This window comes from Hemitrygon akajei, chromosome 23, assembly GCF_048418815.1.
Source record: "Hemitrygon akajei chromosome 23, sHemAka1.3, whole genome shotgun sequence".
In the NCBI taxonomy this organism is placed as follows: Eukaryota; Metazoa; Chordata; class Chondrichthyes; order Myliobatiformes; family Dasyatidae; genus Hemitrygon; species Hemitrygon akajei.
In genome coordinates, this window is record NC_133146.1 from 34,897,394 (window position 1) to 34,917,133 (window position 19,740).

Sequence of the window (19,740 nt, forward strand, 5' to 3'; positions counted from 1 at the left end):
AGCTAACCAGCCACCTGAGGTGCAGCTGGAATTCTGCACAGCATCATGAGGTGAGTCACATCTTCACTTTACAGAATGTTTTCCAATTCTAGGACATTTAACAGCGACATTGCATGGATACCTGGATCAGGTAGATTTAATGTGACCTGTTTCTGGATATTGAGGCATCTAGAAAAGGTGCTGGTGGTCATTCAGCATAAGGATTTTGGATCTGATCCCAGGTTTGTGATCTGGGAACTTTAGCTTGATCCTGGGATCAGAGACCTCTGGAGTGGGATGATCCCACAGTATGTGAGCACTCAGTTTGATATCCCAGGATGTGATAATAGTTTGAATCAAATCCTGTGGTGCTCAGTCATTTAAGAATAGGGAGCTGATTGGGAGTGAGGAAAGCGAAAATTACACGAAGGAGCATATCCTCCGAATAGATGGCATGATTTTTAAGTTCCGCAGTGGGGAACTGACTTTTCCCAGTCGGATGCATTCAGGGAAATGCAGGAACAGTGACTGAGAGACTAAAGTTTACAGCTGTCGCTGAGAGGTACAGTGAGCTGAGAAGATGGGGATTAAATGCTGAAAAGGATCATTGGCAAAAAGGTGAGTGGGAAAAACTGAGGAAACCGGAGTGTGCTTTCAAAAATATGGATACTGGTGAAAGAACAGAGAAATCCAGGGATATTATGACACACAGCAGACAAATAACTGATGTGACAAACAGAAACATAGCCTTAACCTCAAGGGATGTTGGAATCTATATTTGCTGTGCTACTTCTGTTTAAATCTCTCAATAATTTACAATGGTTGAATTCTCGGGTTTATTCTGGGCACGATATTTTAAACATCAGACTCTGAGCTTGGAGACTCTTTTGAATGAGGCTGGTCATGAAAGCACTAATTCTGAAGACGTTATGTAGAAAGGCTGATATTTACCTAGATGTTGGCGATTACAGTAAAAGATTTGATAAGGTCCACGGAGAAATCACTCTGCCTGACCTGTTGAGTTTCTCTAGCACTTTGTGTGTGTTATTCTGCAGAATGTCATGTGTCATGAAAGCACATTCTTTATCTGAACACTTCCTGTCAAAACAACTGGCACTCACGGAACAGCAATTTAGTTGTTGGAGGTAATACACACAGAATGCTGGAGGACCTCTGCAGATGAAGAGATGAAACAGTTGGTCCTCTTGAAGATCAGAGTGATCGGCTATATATGGAGCCAAAAGAAAAGGGAGAGATATTAAATGGGCTTTTTGCATCTTTATTTACTAAGGAAACTGGAATGGAGTCTATGGAAACAAGGCAAACAAGTAGGGAGGTCATGGAACTTATACAGATTAAAGAGGAGGAGGTGCTTGCTGCCTTGAAGGAAACCAGAGTAGATAAATCCCTAGGACCTGACAGGGTATTCCCTTGGACCTTGAAGGAGTCTAGTGTTGAAATTGCAGGGGCCTTGGCAGAAATATTTAAAATGTCGATATCCACGGGTCTGGTGCCAGAGGATTGGAGGATAGCTCATGTAGTTCCGTTGTTTAAAAAAGGCTCAAAAATTAAGCCAGGAAATTATAGGCCGGTAAGTTTGATATCGGTAGTAGGTAAATTATTGGAAGGAATACTAAGAGATAGGATTTACAAGTATTTGGATAGACAGGGACTTATAAGTCAGCATGGCTTTGTGCGTGGTAGGTCATGTTTAACCAATCTATTAGAGTTTTTCGAGGAAGTTACCAGGAAAGTGGATGGAGGGAAGGCAGTGGATGTTGTATACATGGACTTTAGTAAGGCCTTTGACAAGGTCCCGCATGGGAGGTTAGTTAGGAAGATTCAGTCGCTAGGTATACATGGAGAGGTAGTAAATTGGATTAGACATTGGCTCAATGGAAGAAGCCAGAGAGTGGTAGTGGAGGATTGCTACTCTGAGTGGAGGCCTGTGACTAGTGGTGTGCCACTGGGATCAGTGCTGGGTCCATTGTTATTTGTCATCTACATCAATGATCTGGATGATAATGTGGTAAATTGGATCAGCAAATTTGCTGATGATACAAAGATTGGAGGTGTAGTGGACTGTGAGGAAGATTTTCAAAGCTTGCAGAGGGATTTGGACCAGTTGGAGGAATGGACTGAAAAATGGCAGATGGAATTTAATGCGGACAAGTGTGAGGTATTGCACTTCGGAAGATCAAACCAAGGTAGAACATACAAGGTAAATGGTAGGACACTGAGGAGTGCAGTAGGACAGAGGGATCTGGGAGTACAGATACATAATTCCCTAAAAGTGGTGTCACAGGTGGATAGGGTTGTAAAGAGAGCTTTTGGTACATTGGCCTTTATAAATCAAAGTATTGAGTATAAGAGTTGGAATGTAATGGTGAGGTTGTATAAGGCATTGGTGAGACCGAATTTGGAGTATTGTGTGCCGTTTTGGTCACCTAATTACAGGAAGGATATTAATAAGTTTGAAAGGGTGCAGAGAAGGTTTACAAGGATATTACTGGGACTTGAGAAACTGAGTTACAGAGAAAGGTTGAATAGGTTTGGACTTTATTCACTGGAGCCTAGAAGAATGAGGGGTGATTCGATAGAGGTGTATAAAATTATGATGAGCATAGATAGAATGAATGCAAGCAGGCTTTTCCCACTGAGGCTAGGGGAGAAAAAAACCTGAGGTCATGGGTTAAGGGTGAAGGGGGAAAAATTTAAAGGAAACATGGGGGGGGTGCTTCTTCACACAGAGAGTGGTGGGAGTGTGGAATGAGCTACCAGATGAAGTGGCGATTGCGGGCTCACTTTTGACATTTAAGAAAAACTTGGACAGGTATCTGGATGAGAGGGGTTTGGAGGGATATGGTCCAGGTGCAGGTCAGTGGGACTAGGCAGACAATGGTTTGGCACAGCCAAGGAGGGCCAAAGGGCCTGTTTCTGTGCTGTAATGTTCTATGGTTCTATAGTTGATGTTTTGGGCCAAACCCTTCATCAGGAGTCCTGATGTAAACAGGAAGGGAACCATTTCAGGAAGGAAGGGATGCTGGAAATCAAAGGAATGCGCACAAAATACTGGAGGAATTCAGCAGGTCAGGCAGCATCCATGGAAAAGAGTAAACGGTCGATGTTTCAGACTGAGGCTATGAAGACAGGCCCTGCTGCTATGCTCCCTGATCGCTAATGTGCTGAACTGATAAGTGAAGCTTTGGGCCTAGTCCAGGCTGGTCCAGGGTTCGGATCTGACTCATTTTGGTTTAGAATGTTGTCGTTTGCTTGAATTATTTAATAATGAGTTTTTTATTTTCTTGCACATCGGTCGTTCGTCTTTTATTGTTTTTCTTTAATTGATTTCTTTTGGGTTTCTTGCTTTGTGGGTATTCAAAATTCCAAGGCATAGAAAACAAGGGACAGTGCTGGTGAAAATGATCAGTGTGGATGCGTACTTCATGGTTAGCATGGACAAGGTACACAGAAGCTCCTAAAACTCCTCTCCGTGCCTCGATGACATTCAGCAGTTTGAACTACATTCACTTCAACTTCTAGTTCTGAATTTAAAATTATCACCTTGTACTGGTGAAATTAAAATTTCCTTGTACTACTGCATAACTCATGCATGGAATTTGCGGGTCACAATGTGGCCTCCTCCGCGACATAAGCATCAGGTAAGTGAAGCTGACAAATTCCTTAAAGAGGCAGTATTCACTCTTTCTGTGGAGAGAACCAAGCTGGCACCCACAGTACCTCTGAATGCTGCACAAGAAACATATTATGATTTACATCAAACTTAAAGGAAAATACAAATTCTTTATTTAAATAAAAAAGACACTCACTGTTCATAACCGCCAAGTGAACATATGTCCCACTCCACTAAGTCAGGAATCTAGACACCCACCCTTACTCCATACTTCCGGACTCCAATTGCCCCTTTGTTACCTCTCTTCTCAAACTGTCTCTACCTATCCTCCCAGCTCCACCTGAAACCTTTCCCATACCATTCCATCTGTCCACCATGCCCTTCCTCACCTGGTTTCATCTACCATCTGCCAAACGCTATCTCACTCCTCCCACTCCCCTCTTTATACTGGCTCTTTCTCAGTGCTGATAAAGGGCCTCAGTCTGAAATGACAACTATTCCTCTGCCTCCACAGATGGTTCTTCACTCTCTCAGTTGCTCCAACTGGTTATTATTTGCAATAGATTGTTACCAGCCTCTGAGTGACGAAGTGAAGAAGTTCCCCCTCATGTTCCCCTTAAACATTTCACTTTCACCCTTAACCCATGTCCTCTTGTTCAAGTCTCACCCATTATCAGTGAAAAAAGCCTGCTTGCATTTACCCTATCTATACCCCTCATATTATTATAGAACTCTATCAGATCTTCCTTAATTCTCCAGTGCTCCAGGGAATAAAGTCCGAACATAGTCAACATATAACTCAGATCTTCAAGACCCAGCAAAAACCTTGGAAATTTTCTCTGTACTCTTTCAATTTTATTGATATCGTTCCTGTTGGTAGGTGATCAGAACTGCACATAATATTCTAAATTAGCCCTCACCAACGTCTTATACAACTTCTACAGAACATCTCAACTCCTGAATTCAGTGCTTTCATTTATGAAGGCCAACGTGCCAAAAGCTCTCATTATAATCTTATCGACCTGTGACAGCTCTTACAAGGGACTATGAATCTGTATTCTCAGATCCCTCTGTTCTACCGTTCATGTGACAGTCCTACTTTTTAGAACTTGCAAAGGGCCTGTTCCCATTCAAGGTTCAAAGTTCAAGGTGAGTGTTATTGTCAAAGTACATATATGTTGTTATATTCAACCGAGATTCATTTTTGTGGGCATACTCAATAAATCAGTAGAATCAAAATTATAACATAATCAATGAAAGACCACCCTACTAGGGTGTTCAACCAGAGTGTAGAAGACAAAAAACTTTGCACATATAAAAAAAAGGAAACAATAACAATAAATAAATAAATAAAATCGAGGATCTGAGATGAAGAGCATTTGAAAGTGGGTCTAATGGCTGTAGGTACATTTCCATAATGGGCCAAGTGAAGTTGAGTGAAGTTTTCCCCATTGGATCAACAGTCTGATGCGACTGTGTGGGTTTCCACCGGATGCTCAACTCTCCTCCTACATTGTACGGGTTAGGGTGAGTGTGCACGTTGATGCTGGAAACATGGTGACAAACTTGTCGGCTGCACTGCACAATTCTTTTTCATCTGATATATTGTCAAACAAGGCATTTCGCTGTACATTTTCATGCACGTGATAAGAAAGCTAATCATTAATCCTCAATTCTTTCAAAATAGGAAGTGATTCAGCTCTGCCATATACTACATTGTAGATTTGAGCACTTCGAGTGCATTCAGTACTGAGGTAATACACCAGAGGAACATGCTACTCTAAACTGTCATAATTTCCAGCCCCTAGCGGTTTTCAGGACAGAATGGAGGAGCTGCATCCACAGTGCGGCAAATTCATCTCCTTTGGGAGGAAGCAGGAAGCAGAGTTGATGTGAAAGTAGGGTTAAAGGTCAGCTCAAAAAGAGGGGCCGAAGTGCTTGTAATGTGCTGTTATGTTCTATGTTCTATGCCGGTCTATGTTCTTTCAGAAATGTTGAACAGGATCAGGGGATGTTGCTCATGCAATTGTTCTGTGAACTGGTCTGGTAACTCATAAATTGCCAGACTTCAGTGGGTTTCACGAAACAGTTTTATCTCACTAATGTTATTGAAGTTCTCAATCTTCTAGACATTACGTCTGAGTACTGGTGGCTGTCTGGGGAAAAGCACCACTTCTCTGTACCGAGATCTGGAGCTATGCTCAGGCTGCTGGCAAAAAAACGTAAGTCTGCAATAGTGGGAGAGCTCAACGTCTGGTAATAAAACCAAGTCCACCATCAGTGTAACAAAGCAACAGATCAGCTGCCTTGGCTGTTCAGGAGACACATTTCCATCTTCATCACATGAATCAATTCTTCATATGGGGGTTACTGATCTGAAACATTCTCCTTCCTCAGATGCAGACTGACAGGCTGAGCATTTCCAGGGTTTCAATGCCATAATTATAAAAATTCTTTAAACGACAGCTTTCATACAGTTCGTAAATCTGCTACTTATGGGATTGCAGGTCAGACCTGCATCAAGTGATCTGAGATGGAATTCATGATTACATTTTTTCTCTCTTGCAGCAACACAGCGGGAGATTTATTGAAAGAGAAGCTCGATCAGCTGCAGTGTCACTTCACCTGGAGGCCACAGAAGGAAACCATTGACGTGGAAGATGTGATATTCAAATTGCAAGATTCTATTGATATGAATTTGAAGTATAAAGAGCAGTCATACAACCAACTCGCTTTTTTAAATTGCCTGCAGTGTGGATGTGAGGAAGCAATTCAAAATTTAAAGGAAGCTGAAAAGATTCTGAAGGAGAACCACAAAGATGAATTTGAAAGAAGAAGCATCATCACCTATGGAAACTTTGCCTGGGTGCATTACCACATGGGACAACTGACCGAGGCCCAGTCCTATCTTGACAAGCTGGAGATGATCTGTAAACCGCTCAGTGATGGCCCTCGCTATACAGCAATGATACCCGAGGTGTACGGGGAGAAGGGATGGTCATTGTTGAGTTCGGCTTCTGAATACTATGAGGAGGCAAAGGAATGCTTTGCAAAGGCTCTGGAGCAAGATCCTGACAACACTGAGTGCATAATGGGATATGCAACTGCACTTTCTCGTCTGGAATCAATGTCTGGAACCCCAGAGAGTCGTGATCAGAGTCAGTCAGTGAAGCACTTCCGACAAGTACTGGAGCTTGATCCAGATGATGCTGTGGCCATGGTGCTGTTGGCTCTAAACCTGCAGAGGCTAAGGCAAAATGAGGAAGCAAATGAATTAGTTGAACAAGCTTTGCAAAAGAACTCTAATCTTCCATATGTGCTTCGCTATGCTGCAAAATATTATAGACAAAAGAGTTCTGTGGAGAAAGCAATCGAGCTCTTGAAAAAAGCATTAAAATTAACACCACACTCTGGTTTCATACACCACCAACTTGGATTGTGCTACAGAAATAAGCTGAAATACTCTCATGGCAGATATCCTCGCAATCCTGAATTTCAGCAGAACCCAGAGTTGATTAATCTATGCAAGTATCACTTTGAAAAGGCTTTTGAACACCGTCCAAGGTCGTTTATTAAAGCTAAACTGGACTTTGCAGACATCTGCATAAAAAATGGGGAGTATTCCAGAGCAGAGGAGGCTTACCGTAGATTGATGGATTTAGTGGACATTCGTCCAGAGAATATACAGAGCATATGTCTGGAAGCTGGGTTATTTGAACTGTACCAGAAAAGATCTGAAACAAATGCTGTTCGCCTCTTCCTGAAAGGTGTGAAAATTGAATATAACTCAAGAGAACGTGAAAAATGTCGCATGAATTTGGAGAAGTGGGCAGATAGGAAACTTAGTGTCAATGCACGTGACAGCAAGGCTCTTGGTATTAAAGCAATTCTGTATCAGCTGGATGGGAACACGGGTGGAGCAACTGAATACTTTGAGAAGGCTTTGGAGTTTGATCCTGGTAATGAGGATTATGTGAGTGCTCTTTCTCAATTACACATCTGAGCACCACTGGGATATTTAGGAGATGTATTTCCATTTGATCTGATGATAGGTTTGGTGTGATGTTGCTTTACTAGTTATATCCTCTTAGCACCTTCTCTTACTCATTAGTGTTCGATTTGTAACTGTACCCAATTATTCTGTTTCTTTTATAAAAATACTAATTCCTCAAGTACCCTGAGCAATCTGAATTCAGTTGTGCTTCTCTAGACTTTGGAAAGATGGGATGTGGATATTATAGCAAGTGGAGTTAAATGAGAAATCAAATATTTTTCCACATTGGTTTGTTTGACCTATAAACCATTGAATTTATTTTACTTTTCACATGTATTCTGATGTATTAGTGTAAATCTGGAATGATTTTTCGTGTGAGATTGTATCTTAAGGATCATGGTGAAATATACTCTTTAGATATGTCTGGTAATTAAAGCTTCAAAGCAAAGGTTGGTCTTGTGTTGACACAATCAAAGGAAAGCAAGCAACAATTCCTTAAAAGCATAATTCCAATCTGCTGAATGTGGTGGAGGGGTGTCCTGGAAGGGGAATGACTGGTAAGTTGCAGTAGAGGGGATCTGTGAATTATTCATGGATTTCAAAAATTTTTCAATGAGTAAAAGTTTTTACTCATAATTATTAACAGCCAAGGACAAAGTATCTGCCAAGCTCCAAACAAGATTTTGTGTGCCAATGGACTCATAATGGAACAAGAAGATGGAAGGGTATCGTGGAAGGATCATGCCTTTGACTTGACCAACGGTGTTGGTATAGTGATAGCCAAAAGACATTCCTGTGATGTGCATGGGCTTGGCTGATGGAGATCAGATATAGTTATAGCTTATTTCATTTTAGAATCTTTGTATTGATATATAGTCTTCAACAGCTATAAAGTGATACAAAACTTTAACAGATTAATATGTATACAATTAATAAAGCTGAAGAAAAAAAACTGATCTTAAAATATAAAAATGGAAAAAAATAATTTATATATAGGAAAAGAAGGAACAAAAAAGAACCCCATCTAACTAGGAAAAGAAAACCATTAACTACAAAAAAACCCCATTAGGAATCAACGCCCCAGAGCAATACATTAGTTATAGCTTAAGTGAGCTATTGTCCCATAAAATTTGCAGAGTTAGGGAAGAATGAGAAGGGAGATGCAGAAAGGAGAAAAGAGAGCATATCACCACCTGCTCAGATCAAACATCTGAAATTTCAAAGAAAGAATGTGTGGTCGCTAATTAACTGGACACTTGTTCCTCAGTCACCACGGTAGCATAGTGGTTAGCACAGCTGGGGCATCGGAGTTCAGAGTTTCATTCTGATTCTGTGTATAAGCAGTTTTTCCATTCCTCCTCTTGAATACGTGAGTTTTCTTCAGATGCTCCGCTTTTCCTCCCACATTCCAAAGTCAAACCTGTCAGCAGGCTGATTTGTCATTGTAAACTGTCCTGATATTACACTAGGGTTATATAGGTGTGTTGTTGGGTGGTGCATCTCATTGTGCCAGTAGGGGCTGTTCCATGCTGTATGTCCAAATAAAATAAATAAAGTAAAACTTAAACTTCACTTACTTGTGCACAAGTAGAAGAGTGTGTCTCCTGTCACCACACTGCTCTGAAGTCTGAACAGAGGAATGTCATTTTTATATAGAATTGACTAGCAGGTACAGATATTGACCATTACCGATGGCGAAACATTTTAATCCCATTCTCATTCTGACATCTCAGTCCATGTTCTCCTCTTGAGGCCACCCTCAGGATGGAGGAGCAACACCTTACATTCCGTCTGGGCAGTCTCCAAACTGATGGCATGCATATCAATTTTTCCATCTGGGAAGAAAAAAATTCCCACCCCCTTCCCTCTTCTTCTATTCCCCACTTTGGCCTTTTACCTCTTCTCACCTCACTATCACTTCCCCCTGGGTCCCTTCCTCCTCCACTTTCTCCTCCGGTCCACTCTCCTATCTGATCGGGTTCCTTCCTCTCCAGCTCTTTATCTTTCCTACCTTTCTGGTATCACGTTCATGAAACACCTTCTAACTGTTCCCCCTCCCTCCCAAACCTTTTTTATGATCTGGCTTTCCCCCCTTTCCTTTCCAGTCATGAAGAAGGGTCTCAGCCAGAAACGTTGACTGTTTAGGCATTTCCATGGATGCTGCCTGACCTGCTGAGGTCCTCCAGCATTTTATGTGTGTTGATTTCATGAAGCTGTGTGTGTTTATATTTCTTACTTGCAAAATCAATAACCATTCGCAGTACAGAGCTTGAAAGTCAATAAAAAAATTACCTAACAATTGACAATACTTTGAATTTACTAACACAATTATTCCTTAGTTGGTGTGTGCTCCTTGAATACTTCTGTTAAATTCCTACCTCATCTCTGCCAGCCAAAATGGCTCCAGTTCTCAGCAGTGAAAATGGAAGCTACATTATCAGTTACCTTTCTTGCCGAAGCTGTCTGCACCTATCTACAATCTATCCTTGCCTGGACATGTTGTCCATCCTTGCCTTGCCTCAACTCCCACAAAGGGGCAGGCTGTTGTCGGTTTACAAGCAACACAAGGACTGATCGGAAAGTACTGAGTGCTCAGCCGTACTTTGATTATTTTCAATATAATGCACACCGTGCTCTGCCTGTCACCACTTAGAAATGTTATGTTTTATATTTCATGTTTCTGTTTAGCTCCTTAAGAAGAAGGCCATTCACCCCATTGAATTAATGCCGACACCAAACTCTCCCATCAGATTTATACCCCTCTGACACTTCTCTAACACATTTGTTCATGCTTTGTCCTCAGTAGACACTACCAGCCTCCTCCCCGCTTGATCCCATCTCTCATCTGTGCCGGGTCTTTACCATTCCCTCTGATCTTCAACTCTCTGAGGCAGAGCGCTCTGTCCCCAGTAAGGGCCTCAGCTTTGACCCCCTTCGCCCACACCTCAGCAATGACGCTGAACTCATCTTCTGCTGACTTCGTCTCCGAGCTTACTTCTTCGATAAGGACTGTCCTACCCCAACCGAACACCCCTTCTCCCGTCTTCAACCCTCCTCCTCTTCATGGGCACCCCGCTCTGGTCTTCTGCCTGCTATGGATCTCTTTATTGCTAATTACTGACGGGACATCAACCGTCTTGACTTCACCACACCGTGTTCCAATTCCAACCTCACTCCTTCCAATCGCTCTGCTCTCCGCTCCCTCCGCACCAATCTCAACCTCACTATAAAACTCGCCGATAAGGGGGAAGCTGTTGTTGTCTGGCGTACTGACCTCTACCTGGCCAAGGCACAGCGACAACTCTCTGATACCTCCTCTTATTTACCCCTTGATCATGACCCCACTAAGGAGCACCAGGCCACTGTCTCCTATACCATCACCAATCTTATCAGCTCTGAGAATCTCCCATCCCCTGCCACCAACCTCATAGTTCCCACACCCCGCACTTCCCGTTTCTACCTCCTACCCAAGATCTACAAACCTGCCTGTCCAGGTAGATAATATTGTCTCAGCTTGCTCCTGCCCCACTGAACTTATTTCTGCATACCTTGACACTGTTTTATCCCCCCTTGTTCAAACTCTTCCCACCTATGTTCATGACACTTCTCATGCTTTGAATTTTTTCAATGATTTTAAGTTCCCTGGCTCCCACCGCCTTATTTTCACCATGGACGTCCAGTCCCTATATACCTCCATCCCCCACCAGGACGGTTTTAAAGCTCTTCACTTCTTTTTGGATTCCAGACCTAACCAATTCCCCTCTACCACCACTTCCATCCGTCTAGCGGAATTAGTTCTTACTCTCAATAATTTCTCCTTTGGCTCCTCCCACTTCCTCCAAACCAAAGGTGTAGCTATGGGCACCCGCATGGGTCCCAGTTATGCCTGCCTTTTTGTTGGCTTTGTGGAACAGTCCATTTTCCAAGCCTATAGGGGTATCCCCCCCCCGCATTTCCTTCGCTACATCGACGACTGCATTGGCGCTGCCTCTTGCACACATGCTGAGTTCGTTGACTTCATTAACTTTGCCTCCAACTTTCACCCTGCCCTCAAATTTACCTGGTCCATTTCCGACACCACCCTCCCCTTTCATGCTCTTTCTGTCTCCATCTCTGGAGACTGCTTATCTACTGATATCTACTATAAGCCTACAGACTCTCACAGCTACCTGGACTATTCCTCTTCCCACCCTGTCTCTTGCAAAAATGCTATCCCCTTTTCACAATTCCTCCATCTCTACCACATCTGTTCTCAGGATGAGGCTTTTCATTCCAGGATGAAGGAGATGTCTTCCTTTTTTAAACAAAGTGGCTTCCCTTCTTCCACCATCAACTCTGCTCTCAAACGCATCTCTCCCATTTCCCGCACATCTGCCCTCACCCCATCTGCCCGCCACCCCACTCGGGATAGGGTTCCCCTTGTCCTCACCTAACACCCCACCAGCCTCCAGGTCCAACATATAATTCTCCGTAACCTCCGCCACCTCCACGGAATTCCACTACCAAGCACATCTTTCCATCCCACCCTTTTTCTGCCTCCAAACTGATGGCATGAATATCAATTTCTCCTTCTGGGGAGAAAAAATTCCCACCCCCTTCCCCCTTCTTCTATTATCCACTCTGGCCTCTTACCTCTTCTCACCTCTCTATCACTTCCCCCTGGGTCCCTTCCTGCTCCCCTTTCTCCTCTGGTCTATCTGACCATTCTGACCGTTGCCCTAGGAAGACTCAGCATCACATCATTGCTTTTATATCCAAACTAGGATTCCCAAGTCCCATTGAATCCGATTTCTGATTTCTGAAGTCCCATTTGGAAAATAGACAGACTAAGCAGTTTAACCAAGATTAGGAACAAACCCAAAGATGCCTGGCCTCAGAAAAACCTGACAAGTGGTGCAACCATTTGATGTGAGCAGAGGTCACCAAAAATCCTTACAGCATTCAGGGCAGGGGACATCACTGTTCAACTGCTAGTTTGGTTATACTCCGCCACTCTTTCTAGAACAGGAGGCTGAAGTTGGGGTTCCTGGGGCCAAAGATCTTATCCAACACTGCAAGTAGAAATGGACCAGGGCAAGAGAGATTTGGCTGGTCTCAACTCGGAAGGTGGAATCCTAGGCAAACTGAAGGAGAAGACAGGGACCCACTTTGCAGCCTGGGCAAAATGTCTGGCTGTCCACTCAGGCCTTGTCTCTCCGGGAGGAGTCTAGAAATTTGGCACCCAAGTTCATTGCACCTTTCAAAGTCCTCAAGAAAGTAAACCTGGTGCTGTACAGCTCCCCAAGACCATGAAGATCAATCCCACTTTCCACATCTCTCAATTAAAACCTGTCTACACCAGCCCCTGAGGGGTAGATTTAAAAGGTGGGGGGAGGGGAGAGAAGGCCACCGGGTGAGAGGTGAAACCTGGAAGGGGAGGGATGAAGTAAAGAGCTGGGAAGCTGATTGGTGAGATGAGGTAAGAGAAGGAAAAGGCGATGGGAAATGGAGAAGTAGTGGAAATGTTGGGGAGAATTACCAGAAAATTGAGAAATCGATGGAGGCCACCCAATCAGAATATAAGGTGTTATTCCTGCAATCTAAGTATGTCTTTATCATGACAACGGAGGAGGCCATGGATGGACATCAAGTCAAGTCAAGTCAAGCTTATTGTCATTTCAACCATAGACTGCTGGTACAGTACACAGTAAAAACAAAGTGATGTTCCTCCAGGACCCTGGTGCTACATGAAACAACACAAAACTACATTAGACTATGTGAGACAGCACAAGGTGACACTAGACTACATAAAACAACGTAAAAACTGGACTAGACTACAGACCTCCACAGGACTACATAAAGTGCACTAAACAGTGCAGGGAAGTACAATAATTAATAAACAAGACAATAGGCACAGTAGAGGACAAATTACAATATAATAATAAATGATGTAGATGTCATTCTAGACTCTTAGTATTGAGGAGTCTGATGGCTTGGGGGAAGAAACAGTTGCACAGTCTGGTCGTGAGAGCCTGAACACTTCGGTACCTTTTGCCAGATGACAAGATGGAGAAGAGTTTGTGTGAAGGGTGCGTGGGGTCCTTCACAATACTGTTAGCTTTGAAGGTGCAGCGTGTTGTGTAAATGGCTGGAATAGCAGGAAGAGAGATCCCAATGATCTTCTCAGCTGACCTCACTATCTGCTGCAGGGTATTGTGATCCAGGACGGTGCAATTCCCAAACCAGGCAGTGATGCAGCTGCTCAGGATGCTCTTGATACATCCTCTGTAGAATGTGGTGAGGATGGGAGGTGGGAGATGGACTTTTCTCAGCCTTCGCAGAAAGTAGAGACATATGGGAATTGGAATGGGAAGTGGAATTAAAATGGCTGGCTACTGGAAGATCCCGCATGTTCTGGCAGACAGAGCATAATACTCAGTGAATCAGTCTCCCAATCTATGTCGGGTCTCACCGATGTACAGGTGGCCACACTGGGAGCACCCAACACAGTAAACAAACTTAAAAGACTCACAGGTGAAGTGTCGGCTCACCTGGAAGGACAGTTTAGGGTTGTGTGGGGTTTAAGCTACAACCACCTTCTTCATTCAGTCCAGATTTCAACTTGGAGACCTGCAAAGCTGTATCCATGAAACCAGAAGCCCTTGCTGGCTTTGAGAACATCACTGATACCAAATTCTCTGTCTTCCTTCAACAGAACTCTGTGAAGGGGAAAAGCAGGGAAACACAAATAGTTAAAAGACTGTCTGCAATGACTGACAGGCATGCTAAGTAGGCAGAGAAAAGATCAGCCAATCAGGTTGGGTCTGATGGGCGAAGTGATTTATTACTTATGCTCTGCTAGCCTTCCTTGTTATTGGATCCAGGCAGCTCTGCATCAGCCTGCATTGTTGTTTCAGTGGCATCACTTCTTGGAAAATACTGCTTTCATTTTCTAGGATAAGTTTCTATTCAGCAACAGGGAGTTGCAGACAATCTGTTAGAGCAGGAAATCACAACATAGGACACCCTGCTCCATTGATATTAAAAGTCCATCTGAAGCTGTGAAAGACTTTCAAAGAATTTTCTTTCTAAAGAACGTAATGAGGTAGAGAACACTGTAAATTAAAATTTATTTTTTAATTTATTTTATTAATTTAAGTATTTAAATTTATTTTTTAACCATTGCACAGAAGCTTGATACAGAAACATACCGAATGCATTGCTATAACTGTACCTGGTGCACAGTGTTGGTGTTGTGCATTCATAGGCACATCATTAAAGGCAGATCAGGCTGCTTGTGTCGAAAGTAAAGCAGAGTTATTATTTCAGGCCAATAAGCTTTCATTGCAAACAATTATCTCCCAATTGAACAGATCACAGCCCAGTCACTTGTTTCAACAACTTCAAACAGATGATCATATCCAGTACTGTCTGTTGTTATTTAGACGTTAAGTATCTGCAACACTTTCTGTACCATTTTGGATGCTTAGCAGTACCAAGACTGGTGAGAGTCAGACATCAGACAATCTCAGCGTCACACCAACAAAAATAGGCCTTTTGCCCATCATTAAGTTGCTGCTTCATAATTGGCCGATCAGATATTTGCATTAATGAGCGGGTGTACAGGTGTACATAATAGAATGTACAACTTGATGAATAAGGTAATAATGTACATATAAAATAAAAGTAACTTCCATTTGGGCTAGGGATATGTACAACTTGAAATTTATTCATGTGCTGTTTATAGTTTGGAGAATACAGTAACTCTCGGCTTTGTTACAAGTAATAATGTGAAGAAAAATGATCATTTATGAAGTGATGAATTTCATGAATTTTCTTCACTTGCAGCAACACACAAAGAGATTTGTTGAAAGAGAATCTCGATCAGCTTCAGTGTCACTTCACGTGGGGCCCTCAGAAGGGAACCATTGACTTGGAAGATGTGATGTACAGACTGCGAGATGCTATAAATCTCGGTGTGAAATATCAAGCCATGTGATGTGTCACAACCAAATCGCTTTCATAAATTGTCTGCAGGGTAACAATAAAGAAGCCATTCAGAGCTTCTATGAAACTCTTGCAATCCTGCATTTCGCCGGAAAGCAAAGTTGTTTAATCAATGTAAATATCACCTTGGAAAGGCATTTGAGCACCGTCCAATATCAGCTATTGAAACACAACTGGATTTTGCAGTTATAAATGTAAGAAATGGAGAGTGTTCCAAAACAAAAAGATCTATAGTACTCTTTTGAAATTAGATGATATTCATCCAGAAAATTTGCACAGAATACAGTACGTCTACATGTGGGACATTTGAATTATACCGGAGAAGATGTAAATCAAATGCCATCAGCCTGTTCCGTAATGCACTGACAGTTGAATATGATTCAAATGAATAGAAGAAAGTGTCATGATAAATTGGAGATGAGGACAGACAAAAACCTTTGCAAGGATCCACATGATAGTAAGGCTCTGGAAGGGTCTGGAATAAGGAATTCCTATCAATTTGGTTAGTCGGATCACTTGGCTGTACTCCTGCTTCCCGCATACTGACAGAGCTTAAGGTGACTTGCATGTACTCTGATAAAACACTTTACTGACTGACAGGCTGAGCAATTCCAGGTTTTCAATGCCATATTTTTAAAAAAATCTTTAAAAGGCAACTTCTGTACAGTCAGTAAATCTGCTGTTTATGGGATTGCAGGTCAGACCTGCATCAAGTGATCTCAGATGGAATTCATGATTACGTTTTATCTCTCTTGCAGCAACACACCGGGAGATTTATTGAAAGAGAAGCTCGATCAGCTGCAGTGTCACTTCACATGGAGGCCACAGAAGTAACTATTAACTTGGAAAATGTGATGCACGGATTGCTAGATTCTAACCACATGAATTTGAAGTATAAAGAGCAGTCCTACAACCAACTTGCTTTTGTAAACTGTCTGCAAGGCAAATGTGAGGAAGCAATTCAAAATTTAAAGGAGACTGAAAAGATTCTGAGGGAGAACCACAAAGATGAATTTGAAAGAAGAAGCATCATCACCTATGGAAACTTTGCCTGGGTGCATTACCACATGGGACATCTGACCGAGGCCCAGTCCTACCTCAACAAGCTGGAGATGATCTGTAAACCACTCAGTGATGGCCCTCCCTCTACAGCAATCATACCCAAGCTGTACGGGGAGAAGGGGTGGTCGTTGTTGGGTTCTGCTGCTGAATACTATGAGGAGGCAAAGGAATGCTTTGAGAAGACTCCTGAGGAAGATTCCAATAATGTAGAATGGATTATGGGCTATATGACTGCTCATTATCATCTAGAAACTATTTCCGGCATTTCAGAGAATCAGGAGCGAAGTCAGCCAGTGAATTATCTGCGACAGGTGCTGGTGTTCAACCCAGATGACACAGTGGCCATGGTTATGTTGGCCCTAAAGCTGTAAGAGTTCAATGAAGCAGAGAAAGCAAATGGATTAGATGAAGAAGCATTGAGATCACCCAGATCTGCCATATGTGCTTCGCTATACTGTGAAGTTTTACAGAATAACAAGAGCTTTCAGTATGACAACAGGCCTGTTTTTCTTACATTACCAAATCAGTATATATTACAGGGGAAATCTATTCACTCTGAAAAAGAAAGCAGACATCAACTATCCTAACAGATCTGTATTTCAACAGAAAGCTGAGTTGATTAGTAAGTACAAATATCACTTTGAAAAGGCATTTGAACTCAAACCATTATTTCTTCTTGCAAAACTGGATTTTACAGGAATCTGCTTGGAAAATGGAGAAGTAGACCGAGCAGAGGGGGATCTACAAGTGTCTGCTGAGCTTGGAGGATCTTGCTCCAGATGATAAGCAGGCATTAGCTTAATAAGTTGGATTATTTGAACTGCAGCACAAGAGATCTGAATCAAACTCCATCATCTGTTTTCTGGACGGACTTAAAATCCATCATGTAAGTTAACAATGGAAGCTCTGTGACAGTAACTTGAGAAAGAACTTAGGAAAACAAGTTGAGAGGAATCTAAGAAACTGCAAAGCCTTTGGTGTTCTTGGGATGCTGGCTGGGGAGAAGGATGAGGCTGTTGAATGTTTTGAAAAGGAATTTGATCCTGGCAATGAAGAATATCTCAATGCTCTTTCTGAATTATGCCCTTCTACTTAGGCTCCAGATGCCCAAACAGATCTGGGGGTACACTGACTGTGGAAAGTCTTTCCTCAACCATTTCTCACTATTAGAGTTGACAGATATTATGTGGAATACATCAATAGAAAGACATTTACTTCATGTCTCATTGGTGATCTTCTGAAGGCTTTGTGCTGAATATTGTGACCATACAGTCTACAGTATTTGCTTCTCCTATCAGTTCTCTCGTTTCCACCTGAGTTGAAGTGACATTATTCAGGTACATCTGATGCTATGGCTAGATCAGTAGCACTAGCATGCAAACACAACTGTAAGTTTCCAGTCCATGGGTCCAATATAACCTGCTGTTGATTGCAAGTCAAACAATTATGACCCAATTACGTGGAATGTTCTATATTCCAGTTTAAATTTGTGATTGATTGCTATAAACTTTTCTTACACTTTTACATTATTTGCTCTCAATAATACAATTCCAACAAATTTTACTATGTATGCAAAAATATTCCAAGTGAAGTCTCTGCAACTTGCAGTAGAGTCTACAAGCCACATTTGGATTGGTTTCCCTGCCACACTAATGAATTAAAGCTTCATGCAATTTACAGTGAAAAAGCACATGTAAGAACCAGTCTTCATTTCTTCATGTGAGTTGCAAATTGAAAGCAGTAAATTGATGATTAAAGCACCCTTTGTACCCTCTCTGGAGCATAGGCTGCCCGTAGACAAAGTGACATGGTTTCCAAAATGGTGCCTGTGAGACATTTGCATATGCGTCTGCCAGAAGTTAAAACAATGGGGTTGTGTTAATCGGCCTGCAGCAATCCAGGCAGCTATGGGCTTAAACACACGAGAGCTCTACACATGCTGGAAATCCAGGTCAGCACACACAAAGTGCTGCAGGAATTTAACAGGTCAGGCAGCATCTAATGAAATGAATAAACAGTCAATTTTTCAAGTCGAGACCTTTTATCATGTCCCCCACTTCACGACTCACTATGGGTTAAGTAATTTTTCCCATTGTAAATGGGTTCAAGTGAAGTTGCAACTAGCAAAGATATTTGCACATTCAGAATTTTTCCACTGTGGATATGTAATTCAAAGGAAGCATTGTCAACCCAAAATATTGAAGTAACTGATGTAATTGTATCTGTTGAAACTGTAATGAAACACCACTGTTACGTTTGAACTTAAGGGTATAAAAATGTTCTGTATCTTTGGGTTTGTGAGACCCTACCAAGATTGACTCCAGAATGATTCCAGCTTGTTGTGCTGAACAAAGACTTTTATATCACTAGCTTCAGTGTTTCTCTGGTCATTTTGATCACAGTCACAATCGTGCCCTCTTGTCCGTGACTCCCTTACTATAGGAAATTTTCCCCCTACATCCAATCCATTCAGACCTTCAAGTATTCGATAGGTTTCAATGAGATTCTCACTACCTCATCAACTAAACTGCAGAAGGTAGAGGCCCAGGGCCATTGAAAACTCCACATACGTTAACCTTTTATTCCTTGAGTTATTCTCATGAACCTCTTTTGGAGACTCTCCAATGCCAGAATATCTTTTCATAGATAAAAGGCAGAATACTGCTCACAGTTCACCAAGTGTGGTCTGACCAATGCTTTATAAAAGCATCAGCATTACGTACAGTACTTGCTTTAGCATTTTAGTCCCCTTGAAATGAATATTAACATTGCATCTGCCTTCCTCACTACCATCTCAACCTGCAAATTAACCTTTAGGGAATCCTACACAAGGACTCCCAAGTCCCTTTACTACTCAGATTTTAGAATTCTCTCCCCACTTAGAAAATAGTATACATGACCATAACTTCCCTACATGATATTCCATCTGCTACTTCTTCGTCCATTCTTCCAATCTGCCGAAGTCTTTCTACAAACTCCCTGCTTCCTTACCACAATCTGCCCCACTGCCTATCTCCAGTCTGTCTGCAAACATGGTCACAAAGCCATCAATTCTGTCATCAAATCATTGACACATAATGTGAAA

General features: G+C 42.2%; 1 protein-coding gene across 1 annotated transcript; it reads left to right on the top strand.

Moving 5' to 3' along the window:
- LOC140715085 (interferon-induced protein with tetratricopeptide repeats 1-like) lies at positions 1-9,179 on the top strand. Its single transcript, XM_073026814.1, has 2 exons — positions 1-50; positions 6,182-9,179. The coding sequence occupies exons 1-2, from the start codon at positions 46-48 to the stop codon at positions 7,614-7,616; spliced, it is 1,440 nt and encodes a 479-aa protein (XP_072882915.1). The 5' UTR covers positions 1-45; the 3' UTR covers positions 7,617-9,179.
- Positions 9,180-19,740: the final 10,561 nt, after the last annotated feature.